At 34.9% G+C, this 13139-nt stretch overlaps 1 protein-coding gene across 1 annotated transcript in view; it reads left to right on the top strand.

The window, feature by feature from the left end:
• PARP8 (poly(ADP-ribose) polymerase family member 8) overlaps window positions 1–13139 on the top strand; it is a 254272-nt gene that overhangs the window by 147702 nt on the left and 93431 nt on the right. Inside the window, exons 5-6 of the mRNA XM_043976309.1 lie at window positions 6413–6502; window positions 7314–7384. Of these exons, the coding sequence (XP_043832244.1) occupies window positions 6413–6502; window positions 7314–7384 (161 nt within the window). The remainder of the gene's footprint in view (window positions 1–6412; window positions 6503–7313; window positions 7385–13139) is intronic.

The raw sequence follows: 13139 nt of genomic DNA, 5'->3' as shown, positions 1-13139 counted from the left end.
GACTTCAGAGTTATTTAGTCTGAGTGAGTCATCTTAGAAATGAGAAAGCTGAAGTCTAGGCCGATAAATGACTTCCCTAAGATCTCATAGATGATATCAAAGAAGGGTATTGAATTTATGATTTCATGTTTTGGAACCAGTGATCTTTCCACAATATTATACTGCTTCTCTTAAATGCTGATTATGTGGGGGCGGCTAGGTGGCACAGTGGATAAAGCACTGGCCCTGGATTCAGGAGTACCTGAATTCAAATCCGGACTTCAGACACTTGACACTTACTAGCTGTGTGACCCTGGGCAAGTCACTTAACCCCCATTGCCCCGCAAAAAAAAAAAATGCTGATTATGTGACTTTTATCAATTCACTTAACTTCTAGAGTTTCTTCAGGGTAACTATCTGATAACTGCGAATTATCAATGAATTGCATATCTGTTTTGATAGGAGGACTTTCCATGTCAGGAACTGAAAATATTGCAGATCCAGATTCTAAAGAAAAAAACATGAATTAGGTCATACTTGGACTTTAAGAACTCAGCTCTTGAGAACATTACTGTAATCATGACTTAATGAATTTGAGACCTATAGTATTCACTACAGAAACAAAAACTGACCAGCCTGACTCACGAGAAATTAGTCTTATGTCCTATGAAGTTCATTGTATCTTGGTATGGAAACTTAGTCAGTCATAAGCAATTGGTAAAAGCTTACTATGTACCAGACAGTGTACTAAGCACTGCAGATACAGAGAAAGGCAAATTCATGAAAAATATATTCTACTGGGATAAACAACATGTTAGTAACTGGGCTATCTATTCAAAGTATATATAAAGTGATATTAAAGAAGAAATTGATAGCTGAAGGAGATAGCACAAACATTCTGCATATAGTGATCCTGAAAGAAACCATGGAAATTAAGAGGTAGAGGTGAGGTAACAAAGGATTCCAGGCAGTGGAGAGAGTTAGGCAAAAGCATCAAGAGAGATGGAGTGTCATGTTCAAAAACGTAAGAGTAAGATAATGTAGCTGGATCTTAGAGATCATGTACAAGAGTAAGATGCCAGAAGGCGAGGAAGGCAGAAAAGAGGCAAGGTCATGACATGCTTTATGATTCGTACTCCATTTACTTTTCATTAATCAATCCATTCATTCATCTATTTCATGTAGAAAGCTTTAAATAACAGGTTGAGTATTTTTTTTTATTCTAGAGACATTTGGGTGCCTACTTTTTTTTGAGGCTGTTTTTTTTTTTCAAGTGTATTTTTAGGTTGTTAATTTGATAGATGTGTGGAAGACAGATTGATAAAGTGTGAGGACCAATACAAGGCACTTTTTAGAGCCATAGCAGCTCAAAACCACCAGAATGTTTCTTTTTAGTAGTGTACAGTGAGGACTCAATGAGTTCAAAAGAATGCATTTAGTGAAATTTCCTTAGAAAATAGGCTTACTAAATTGTGCCTACAAATCTGATGGATGATAGGGTCATAGTTTTAGAGCTCAGAGGAGCCTCATAGACCATCTAGAAGAAAGTAAGGCTTAGACATGAGTTGTTTAACATTAAATGGATAGTGAAGGACAAAATTGGGGTTTTGATCCCAAAGTTTCTTTGACTTCAAATTTAGTCACCTTTCTCTTACCCTGCAGTGCGTTTCATATGTGATTTCACCTTCAACGTGGACTCTTTGTTGCCTCTGAGAATTAGGACCATTTGATCTATCACATAAAAACTCTTGCATTCTATTTTTAAATTTAAGTATCTATAGTATCTTTTTGGGGGGAGGTGGTGAGGCAATTGGGGTCCTGACTTGCCCAAGGTCACAAAGCGAGAAAGTGTCAAGTGTCTGAGGCTATAGTATCTTACTTCATTAAGACAACACTCTGCTCATTGTTCTTTTCATACTAGTGAAATTTTTATATGAAACTCATTATTTGAACTCCACCAGGAAGGAAAGTAATCCTTGTAGCCACAACATGTACATATGTATATGGAGATCATTCAGAGAATTTCAAGACTTGAAGCTCTGGACTTTTATTCATTCTTCTTTTGGCAGTCATCCCGGCTCTTACATTAGTGACCATCTTAAACCAATCTTATGTCTTCATTTCCTGAGGGAAAATGGAGATATTTGTTACTTCTACTAAAAGAACTTAGAAAAGACCGTATCAAAAATATAAGCATAGATTAGATTCTTAGAGCTGTAACATGCCTTTATTTTACAGAAGGAACAGGTAAAATATAAAAAGGTACATAACCAGTGGTTGGTTGAATTGAGAGTCCTATTTCAAGGCTATTTTAGCTATTCTATTCTGTTTCATGGGCATTAAACTTTACTTGAAATTCAGGACCTTTTTCCTCAGTAATTATGGTTCAAAAGTAATTTGTTTAGATCCAATTCAATTAAACAAAAACATCTGGGATGCATATGCTAGAATGAGTAGAATTCAAATCATATCCCAGATCATATTGAAGATGATAAATAGTGAGGAATTCATTTTTCCACTTAAAAAGCTTGCCTTTGTAGTCAATTATGGGATTTAGAATTGGAAGGGAGGGACCTTGGATGTAATTTTGTTCAATGTTTTTATTTTAAGTTGGGGGAAGGGGCAGCTAGGTCCAGCAGTGGATAAAGCACTAGCTCTGCATTCAGGAGGACCTGAGTTCAAATGTGACCTCAGGCACTTGACACTTAGTAGCTATTTGACGCTGGGCAAGTCACTTAACCTCCATTGCAAGAAGGGGGAAACTGAAGCTGAGAGAGGATAAATAACTTGTTTAAGTTGAAGAAGTAGATCCACTTACTCCACATCCAGTACTCTTCTATAATTTGCTAGGTGTTTTTTCCTTCTTGTGCAACAGGTTATGATAATGATGATAATAAAATGAATATTGCAAATTTAGATTTTGAATATATTTTTCAGTAGCTTAGTAGAGAATGGGATGCTCAAAGGCACAGAACTAAACCTAACTGAGCCTGCATTTGCCAAGGATAACTGAAGCTTTTTCCTTTTGTGCTACCATTGTTTTCTTTTGAAAATTTTTATAGGATTCCTTCTAAATAGTATCCTATAATTTTCTACCTTCTTTGACAGACTAACAAAAATTAATTCAAGGCCACCAAGGTCATCATTATGACTATCCATTAACATATTATGCAGTAATACGGTTCTGTGTCTGCTTTATAATTTTTTCCTGTCTCTGCCCTTAATGTAAGGCTGCCAGCTCCCATTACTTCTGTGGTAATTGCACCTACTTCTAACAGCCAGTTACTTGGCTGCCCCCTGCCCTTCTTGGTTGCTATTTCTAATCTGTTATAGACTCGAGACCCAGATATCCAAGCATACAAAGTATTATGTTAAACCAAGGCACTGAATGAGGACTCCAGCAAGAGAATGTCTCTATTTAATGAAGGAAATTGAACTCATTTTGTGCCTAAACCTCAGGTTTGACACTTAGCTTTTTATCTTAAAGACATGTTTTGGGGGCAGCTGGGGGGTGCCATGGATAGAGCACTAGCCTTGGATTCAGGAGGACCCGAGTTCAAATCCAGCCTCAGACACTTGACACTTACTATCTATGTGAGCCTGGGCAAGTCACTTAACCCTCTTTGCCCCATCAAAAAAAAAAAAAAAAGACATGTTTTTACCATAAAAATAAAACATTGTTTAAGTTGCTCAAGATCTAAAAAAGTACAGATGTTAATTTTTTTTAATAAAAAAAAAGTATTGACTTGGATGACTATCAATTAAAAATCTTGTTCTCACCGTACTGACATAATATTGTGAAATGCTCTGCAGAAGACTTGTGCTGCTATATTTAGCCAATCTGTATACTTGACTAGCATTAGCGTAGAAGGATATTGTATTCTATTATGGCTCTATGGAGAAGAAATAATAACAAATATGTGTCTGTGTGTGTGTATGAGAGAGATGTGTATAAGACGTTTAAAATATTATCTCATTTTCATCTTCACAACAACCCAAGGAGATCGATGCTATTATTATCTCCAATTTATAGGTGAAGAAACTAAGGTACAGACAGCTTATTATTTGCCTAGGTTCACACAGGTAGTAAATATCTGATGCTGAATTTGAACTCAGGACATTCTGATTCCAAATTCAACAGTCTATCAACTGTGCCACCATGTTTATGGAATTCTAGTAATGAAGTAACTATTTATAAATATTGATAGATACAGAGCATAGATCCATAATAGAAATGATAGGTTATTAGGAATAGGCATATAAATGCTGTTCCTAAAGATGAAATAATGGTCTTAAACTTGATATAATGAGGTATGCATGCAGTTTCTTTCCCTCTTGAATCTATTGTATATCTACTTACCCTTTTATATGCCGTTTCTGCTTAGTAGAATGTAAAATCCTGTGAGACAGTATTTTGCATTACCAGTGTCTAGAGTAGTAGACACTTAAAATATCTAGATGTACTATGTACTCACTTAAATATTGTGGCATTTCATTGGATTGTGTTGCCGTCTTTAATTTTAGAAATAGAAGAAAAATTTGAGAACGCTGAAAAGCTAGTAAAAAGTATGGATCTCATTGTTAAATTAAAAAAGAAATTAAACATGAAACTAATCTGTATTCTGATAAAGGTGACCCCTTTTTACCCCCCAAATTTTTACATGACCCCAGGTATATAGATATATAAAATAGGTATACATAACCTCTTACTGTTGCCAAATTTTTCGTGACCCTCCCATTCAGTTCCAGGTCTTGATCCACACTTTAAGAAGTTTTGTCCTAGATGAAAGCATGAGAAGACAACAAACAGCCATTAGTATGTGTTATCATATATTGTTATGGTTCTAGAATTGGCTGAAATTTGTAAAGCTCATTGTTGAGTTTTGGGTATAGTAAAACTTCACCTTAGATGCGGTCCTTTATCATATTCCATACTTATTGAAATTCTTAATTTCTTGAAAGATGTAATACCATAAGGAATATTGATCCTTACATATCAAACAAGGCAGAAAACAGTGAGACATGCTCACCAAAGGTATTGCCCACTGTCATTGAAGATATGAAATGCAGAGTTCAAATGGTAGAGGTATTTCATAGAGATGCTGACTGAGGTCCTTGAGATGCATTTGTTTTCTGGTGACAGCATGGTGGTTGCATCAATTTCTAGCATATTTTAACTTATCTAAAATGGGAGCAGTGATTTAGACCTAGTTAAAATAAGCTCCAAGATTCACTTTGAGTTTGATTTAAATATACTGATTGGCAATATTCATTATTTGTTGGAGGAAAGAGAGAAACAATGTCGAAAGAAAATGTACACTGAATTTCCTTTGAGAAGTAAAGATGTAGTGGAAAATAAAAGCAAAATTGTAAAATCTGCTTTAACAATATTTCAATATGCTATTTGCTAATTAAAGGCGTTTGAATTGAGTATTTGTAATCTATGTGCTTCAGATTAATTTGAGATTCAGGATGATTATTGTATCTTCCACTTTAAAGTATATAACAATATAGCAGTTTTGGAAATTAGATTTAAAATAATTTCATTACCTCAAATATTCTTATTAACATTTTATTTAATTGTATTTATTGGGCAGCTTCCAGTAGTATTCTTTTCTAAATTACTAATTACTAAGGACTCATGTCCTTTCCTACACGAGACATTAATGGTTATGACAAGATATTTAATAAGTTTGAAGGCTAGCTATTTCTTTTTTCTTTTTAGGAGAAGCATTTATGCTTAAAATTTAAGAGAGACTTTTGGAGCACATAAGATAGAATTATTTTTCTCTTATGACAGTATTTTCAAAGTGCTCCTTCACCATTATTTCACACATGAACCATCAACCTAGCTCAACATAATTGTAAATAGAACCATGATGTATCATTCCATTTATGTTTCAGCTGATAATAAACAAGTGAATACTTTTAAAGAATTTATTATTAACTTAATATTCAACATCAGAACAACAAAACACATTTTGAAACTATATCCGCGAATTGATTTCATTTTAAATTGACTGTAGTTATGCTATTAAGTCTAATAGAATTTTGAATATTCACTTGGACTCACATTTGAGTATGGTTAAGTTATTGTATTTAGAGTTCTACTTCTTTTCATATTGCTTTATTTTATGAAAATATCTCTAGATTTTTGTTTTATAATTCTCATACTTGTAGGTCTTAATTGCATTATAGCACCCCCATTATATTATTGGGCCTCCATTTTAATTTATTTTTAACATTTTTTTGACATTTAGGTTGTTTCCATTTTACTTTTTTGGTATTACATTTAAAAGTGCTCTAAAATAATTGAACAAATAGCTTTTTGTTTTGACAGTGTATATTTCCAATAATAGATTAAATGAAAATTATTTTTAAAGGTAATTTATTTTTTAAGGATAAGTGACCAGAAATCCTTTTTCTTGTGCAGATAATACATATGTTTCAAGTTCAGACAATGATGAAGATGTGCTAGTCACCACTGAGCCAATTCCCATAATTTTCCATCGAATAGCAACAGGTAATATTGTGAAAATTCAGATGTATAATTTCCATATCAATTCTGAGTCTGTTTCAAGGAAAGACAAATTCTTCTTTGAATCTGGTTATACTTTTCTATTTTCTTTATAGAATTCATGATTTTATAAGTAAACAAATTTATAAATAGAAAGAATGTTTTCTTTGCATTTTGCAATTATCAATCTCCTTTTTGAATTTATGGTAATATTTTGCTGTTTTAAATTTTTTTTGCTTACTTTAGATTATAGCTTTTTTCTTTTTGTAAAAACAGAAAAATCTAAATATCTAATAATTTATATTCATTTAAAAACTATGTCAAGGGATACATATGTAAATATATGTATGTAAGCTTCATTTTTCAGAAAATGTGTGCGTTTTTGTACTTATTTACATTTACCTATGTGGGCATGTACCCTCTTTCTAAGGAGATATACACATATTTGTTCCATATGTGTATGTTCATTTACTCATTTCTTTGGCATAATTCAGGAATGAATGTGTGTGTGTCCTTCTGTTCCTTATCTTTATTGTTTTTTTAAAAAGAAAATAACAGATATTCTGATATGATTAGAATTGAAAACTGGGCAATCTAGACATTTCATTTTGGCTTTGTTTTTATGGAAACGTACGTGAATATCAGAAATAAACTACATATTTAATCCCTTTCTAACATGATGCAATTTTATTTCTTGCTAAGGATTATGTGGCTGGATACACTTTTTAAAATGTAGCATTTTAAAACCCATTTAGAGAAAAAAGCATTGTTATGTACAATAAAGATTTATTTCATAACAATTAAATTTTCATTTCAGAATTAAAAAAACCCAATGACATTCCGTGTTGTTTATCCATAAAATCAAAATTACAAAAGGAAAATGGAGAGGTAAGTAGTTGATAATTTACACATTGATTTTTCCCTTAAACCTATGTCTCATTTTGCTTACCTTATTTTTGCTTGTTGTACTTTGTCATGCCATCCTTCATGTTTGTTGGTCTCACGTTAATTACCTTGGATGTTTTAGGCTCCCATTTTTAAGTCATTACTCCTGATCCTTTCTATCTCCATAACATCTCTCTCCCTTGTTCACTCACCTCCTCATTACCATTATCTTCCCTACCACATACCAGTAATATTTCAGTAGCCTCCTTACATGGCCTTCTTTCTCTATTCTATGTGTTTCAATGAATATTCCAATAACATTGCTTGAATTAACATGTCTTGGGCATGAATTTGGGCATGTTGCCCAGTCTTCAAAATTCTTTGGAGAATTACTTAACAAATAAAGTTAAATCTCTGACATAGTCAGTGAGCATTTTTTTAAAAGCACAGACTATGTGCTAGCCACAGCTCTTAACACTGAGGATACAAATAGAGATCAAAAACGATTCTTGCTCTCAAGGAGCTTATAGTCTAATGGGAAGACATTATGCAAACAACTTTTTACAAACAAGATATATGCCAGATAAATTGGCCATAATTAGCAAGGAGAAGGCACTAGTATTAAATAAGATCAGAAAAGGCTTATAGAAGGTAGGATTTTGCCCAGCACTTGAGACAAGCCTGGAGGCTGAGATAAGGAGGAAGACTTCTAGACATGGGGAACAGTCAGTCAAAATGCCCAGATTCAGGAGATTGGCTTCCTTATTCCTCAAATATGATACACAATCTCCTGAATTTGGGCATTTTGACTGACTGTTTGACAATTTGAATAGACAGTGTTCAGCTGTATGTCAGTGAGTAAGGTGTAAGACTAGAAAGATGGTGAATGGGGGACATGTTGTGTACAACTTTTAATAGCAGATAGAGGATTGTATATTTAATTCTGTTTGTAATATGGAACTTCTCTTTATTAAATAGGCTGGCCCTCCATGATCTGACATTGCCCTTTCTTGAAAGTTACCTCACATCAATTCTCTCTCTTTTTTTTTTTTTTTTTTAGTGAGGCAATTGGGGTTAAGTGACTTGCCCAGGGTCACACAGCTAGTAAGTGTTAAGTGTCTGAGGCCGGATTTGAACTCGGGTACTCCTGACTCCAGGGCCGGTGCTCTATCCACTGCGCCACCTAGCTGCCCCACATCAATTCTCTTAATGCATTATTCTCTACATGCCTCTCACCCTTACAATAATCTCTTTTGTTTGCCTAGAATAACCTCCGTCTCCCTTACCTATGGTGTTGTTACCCATCCTTTAAACCCACATAGAAATGCTATATTGTCTACAAAGCCTTTCCCAATCCTCCCTGGTCAGTAATATCCTTCCCTTTCAGTGCTCACAGAGGACTTAAATTTATTATGGGAGACTGTAAATTCACCTTAACTTTTCCTTGTTTTTAGCTTCCTTTTTGTCAGTTCAACAAGGTGGAGACTATCTTTTCTATACCTTGTATTGTTTCCCAGTCTTAGCACTGTAGCACTCAGCAAATGTTTGTTTAATGGATGGTTGGGTAGATTGCATAGATAGGGATGTTTGCAATACTGTCCAATGGAATGTATTAAAGTTTGTCAGAGAGAGAGAGAGAGAGAGAGAGAGAGAGAGAGAGAGAGAGAGAGAGAAGCAGAGACAGATAAATGGAGAAGTAGACACACAGAGACATAGAAAGAGAAGTTGGGCATAGTGGTCCTAGTACTAGCCTTGGTGTTAACCTTGTTTCCGGGTTCATCCCCTGATTATGTTTATATACAGCCTGTCATCCTTGGCAAGTCCTAGGCAACCAAGTTTATAATTTGCAAAGCATATAGTATCTTCAACTCTACATGTTCCAAAATACAGTTTTATCTCTGCTCCCCCCTCCCCCCAGTTCTTCCATCTTTCAGTTTTCCCATTACTGTAGAGGGCACCTTTGTCCTCAGTCACCTAGGTTTGTGACATGGTTGTAATCTTTGAATCTGCACTCTTACCATGCCCCCCCCAAGTCCAATTAATTTCATCTTTTTAATATTTCTACAATGCTACTCTTCCTCCATGCAGTGACTCATCACCTCACACCTCAACAGCATTTTGGTTGGTCTCCTTGTCTCGTCTTTTACCCAATCCAATCCATCTATCATTTAGGTTTCAAATTAATATCCAATATTTCCCTATAATTTCCAAGATTAAATATTAATTTCTGTTTGGCATAGAAAGCCCTTCAGAAACAATTGACCCTCCCTACCCCACCTTTTGTCTTCTTATAACCTAATTTACCTTACATACTCTGTGATCCAGTGACACTGGCCTCTTTGCTGTTCCTTGAAACAAGACATCCCATCTCCTGACTCTGGGCATTTTCACTGCCATCTCCCCATGTGTGGAACGCTCTCCCTCCTATGTCTCAGTCTCTTGGTTTCCTTAAAATATTAACTCTATGCTTTACGAAAAAATAATTATTCTGGTAGTTGTATACAAGTGGTACCCCAGGTTTTCCCAGATTTTTCTAAAACCAGCACTTTCATTTTTATTACAGCCCAATTGTATCTCATCACATTATTTTATTTATTTATTTTTTGTGGGGGGCAATGAGGGTTAAGTGACCTGCCCAGGGTCACACAGATAGTAAGTGTCAAATGTCTGAGGCTGGATTTGAACTCAGGTCCTCCTGAATCTAAGGCTGGTACTTTATCCCCTGTACCATGTAGCTGCCCCCCCATGACATTATTTTAACTAAATTTGTTCAGTCATTCCCTAATTTATTGCCATCCCCCCAGTTCCCCACTTTTTGCCACCCCCAAAAGAGCTGTTATATTTTTTTCTATATAGATCCTTTTCCATTTCCTCTAATCTGCTTGGGGGCATAAACCTGTTAGAGGTATTACTTTGTTGAAGGATATCAGAGTTTTATAGTCCTTTGGGCATCTTTCCAAATAGTTTTCCAGAATGGTTGGACCAGTTCACAATTCTGACAACAATGCATTATGTACCTATTTTTTCCTATATACCCTCCAGCATTTGTCATTTTCCTTTTGTATCATCTCAGACAAATTTATGGATGTGAAATAGTAACTTAGAATTGCATTAATTTTCATTTCTCTATTAGTGGTTTAGAGCATTTTTTTATGACTATTGGTAGCTTTGCTTTCTTCCTGAAAACTATCTTTTTTGTAAGGGAGTTTATATTCTAATGAGGGAAGAATACATATGAAATAAATTTGAAAAGCATTGTTGGAGGAAGACCAGGTAGGAGACAGAAATCCAGTGTTTCTGGAATGGCATTGGGGGTAGAAAAACTTACTGGCTTGAGCATTTTTTGTGAAATAGAAGTTTTGAAAGGAACTGACTAATCAGAATAAGATGTTACAAGATGGGGTGATCTTCCAAGTTGAGCAGGCTTCTGGGATTGAGTGATCTTCCTGGGAGAGATGGCTGCTGAGTCTTTAAGTCCAGGGAATCAGGAATGGGTCCAAAAAAGAATGAAGGATTGAATCCCGCTCATCTTAACACTTTCCTTAAAATGGCACTTCCATGTCCCATTGAATTCATATAACATACTTTTTTTCAGCCATTCTACAACTGATGGGGTCTCTTTTAAGTTCCAGTCCTTTGCACTACAAAAAGATCTGATATAAATATTGTTTTTACTTATGGAACCTCTTTTTTCCTTTAATTTCCCTGGGGGGTATGATACTAATAGTGATGCCTCTGCATCAAATTATATGCATAGACTAATAACTTTTGGGGCATGGTTCCAGTTTCTTTTCAGCATGCCTCTACCTCCTAGAGCTCCACCAACAAAGCATTCATGTGTGTATTTTCATGTAGGTACTCCAAAATTTGTCTTTTTTTTAAAGGTCAACTTGGCCAATCCAGTAGGTTTAATATGTACCTTCAGGGTTCCTTTAATTTACAATCTTCTAATTATTAGTTCCTTTGGAGATTTTTTAAAAATATGGCTTTTGATAGCTTATAATAATTCCACTGAAAACTTCATGGTCATGCCCTTTGACCATTTGTCAATTGAGGTGTGGCTCTTTTTCTTCTTAATTTAGATGATTTCCTTAAATGTGTTGGATATTAGACCTTTACCAGAGAAAAATGATGCAGACATTTTTCTCCCTTGTTAAGACCATTTCAGAAATTAAAGATTTTAACTGGTTACAGATTAGGTGTTAGTCATTTTAAGCATGGGGGAATGATTTGCTCAAAGGCAGAATGAGCTCAGGGAATGACTAATCCATTTTCTCACATTGTAACATGTATAAAAGTAAATAGTGTGGAATAAAGGCTATTTTAGAGAGCCCTGCATGTTGGATTCAGGATTTTTATTTGTTAGGCTATAGGGAGTTTTTGAATGATCTTGAGCAGGAGAGTTCCATTCTTTCATTCCAAAAAGATGTACCTAATTTTTGGTACATTTTTGGGATATAAAAATTTAGATAAAACATAAATGTACTTGTGCATTAAGGAAAATTGTTTTTGACAGTTGTGTGAATAAATAATTTTGAGTAACTGCAAACAGAGATCAGATAGTAATCTGTTATCCACATAATTGGTGTCTGAATTTGGCCAGTGGGAGGGTGGCAAGGAGGGGTAAAATAGAAGTCCTTTGGAGGTAATTCCATGATCACAAATCTGAATGTCAGGTATGGTGAAATTATTTTTACAATTAATGAATGAGCCAAGAGCTGATATTGGAAGAGAAATCATGAATCCACTCAGGGTTTGTTCTGCCAGCAATTCCCTGAACATCAAAGTTAAAGGATCAAACAAGTAGTTGGAAATATGCAGTTTAAGAGTAAAATGAGGTCTAGATTTAGGAATCCCTCTTCACTGACCATTGAAGCCTTGAATATGGATGAAATCGGTAATAGAATGTAGAGTTTGAAAACAGTAGCACTAAGGACCAGAGTTTTAGAATATCCAACACCTTGTTGAGACTGGAGTAGGAAATAAAGTAATGCTCAATTGAAAAGTTAGGGGTTCCAGGAAAAACAACCAACAAAGTCATAAAATACAAATAAGGAAAAATACATTGGAGGAGATGTTTGATTTCAAGTGCTACAAAAAGGTTAGGAAAGAAGATTTAGAAAAGACTATTGAACTTTGTTTTAGAAGATCATTGGTTAATTTTGGCAAGAAAAGTTTCAGTTGTACGCTGGTCATGGAAAATATTAGAAATTGAATGGCTAGAAAAGAAATAATGTAGAGGGCAGAGAGTATTGACAACTATTCTTTCTAGAAGTTTAGTAATGAAATAGAGGAGAGAAGATGATATATTTAGGGTTAATAAAATGTGTGTGTGTGTGTGTGTGTGTGTGTGTGTGTGTGTGTGTGTGTGTGCGCAAGACCTCATGCTCAGTTGTATGTTTAAATGATAGGGAAATGTGCACATGTTAACTGGTAGAGAAAAGGAACTAAGAGAGGGGAAGAGATGTAAGATGTTAGAGAAGAGATAATAGGTGGATGATAGAATGATAGGTGTTTCCAGTTTTGATTTTGTTGTGAATTAACTCAATGCCCAGCACATAGTAGAGACTTAATAAATGCTTTGATTAGTGATTAATCTTTCCATTTATAGAGAATGGTACCAAAGATGTTTGGACTGGGTAGGAAGTAAAACTGAAATAGATGTTTTAGACTGACAGGAGAGGGGTTTAATGGTGCATTGAGGGTGAAGAACACGTACCATAAGAATGAGGTTTTTGTAGGAGAAGGGGAAGGACCA

Source organism: Dromiciops gliroides, chromosome 1 (genome assembly GCF_019393635.1).
Source record: "Dromiciops gliroides isolate mDroGli1 chromosome 1, mDroGli1.pri, whole genome shotgun sequence".
NCBI lineage: Eukaryota > Metazoa > Chordata > Mammalia > Microbiotheria > Microbiotheriidae > Dromiciops > Dromiciops gliroides.
Note: the sequence above shows the minus strand (reverse complement) of the source record. Positions and strands in the feature narration are given on the sequence as shown.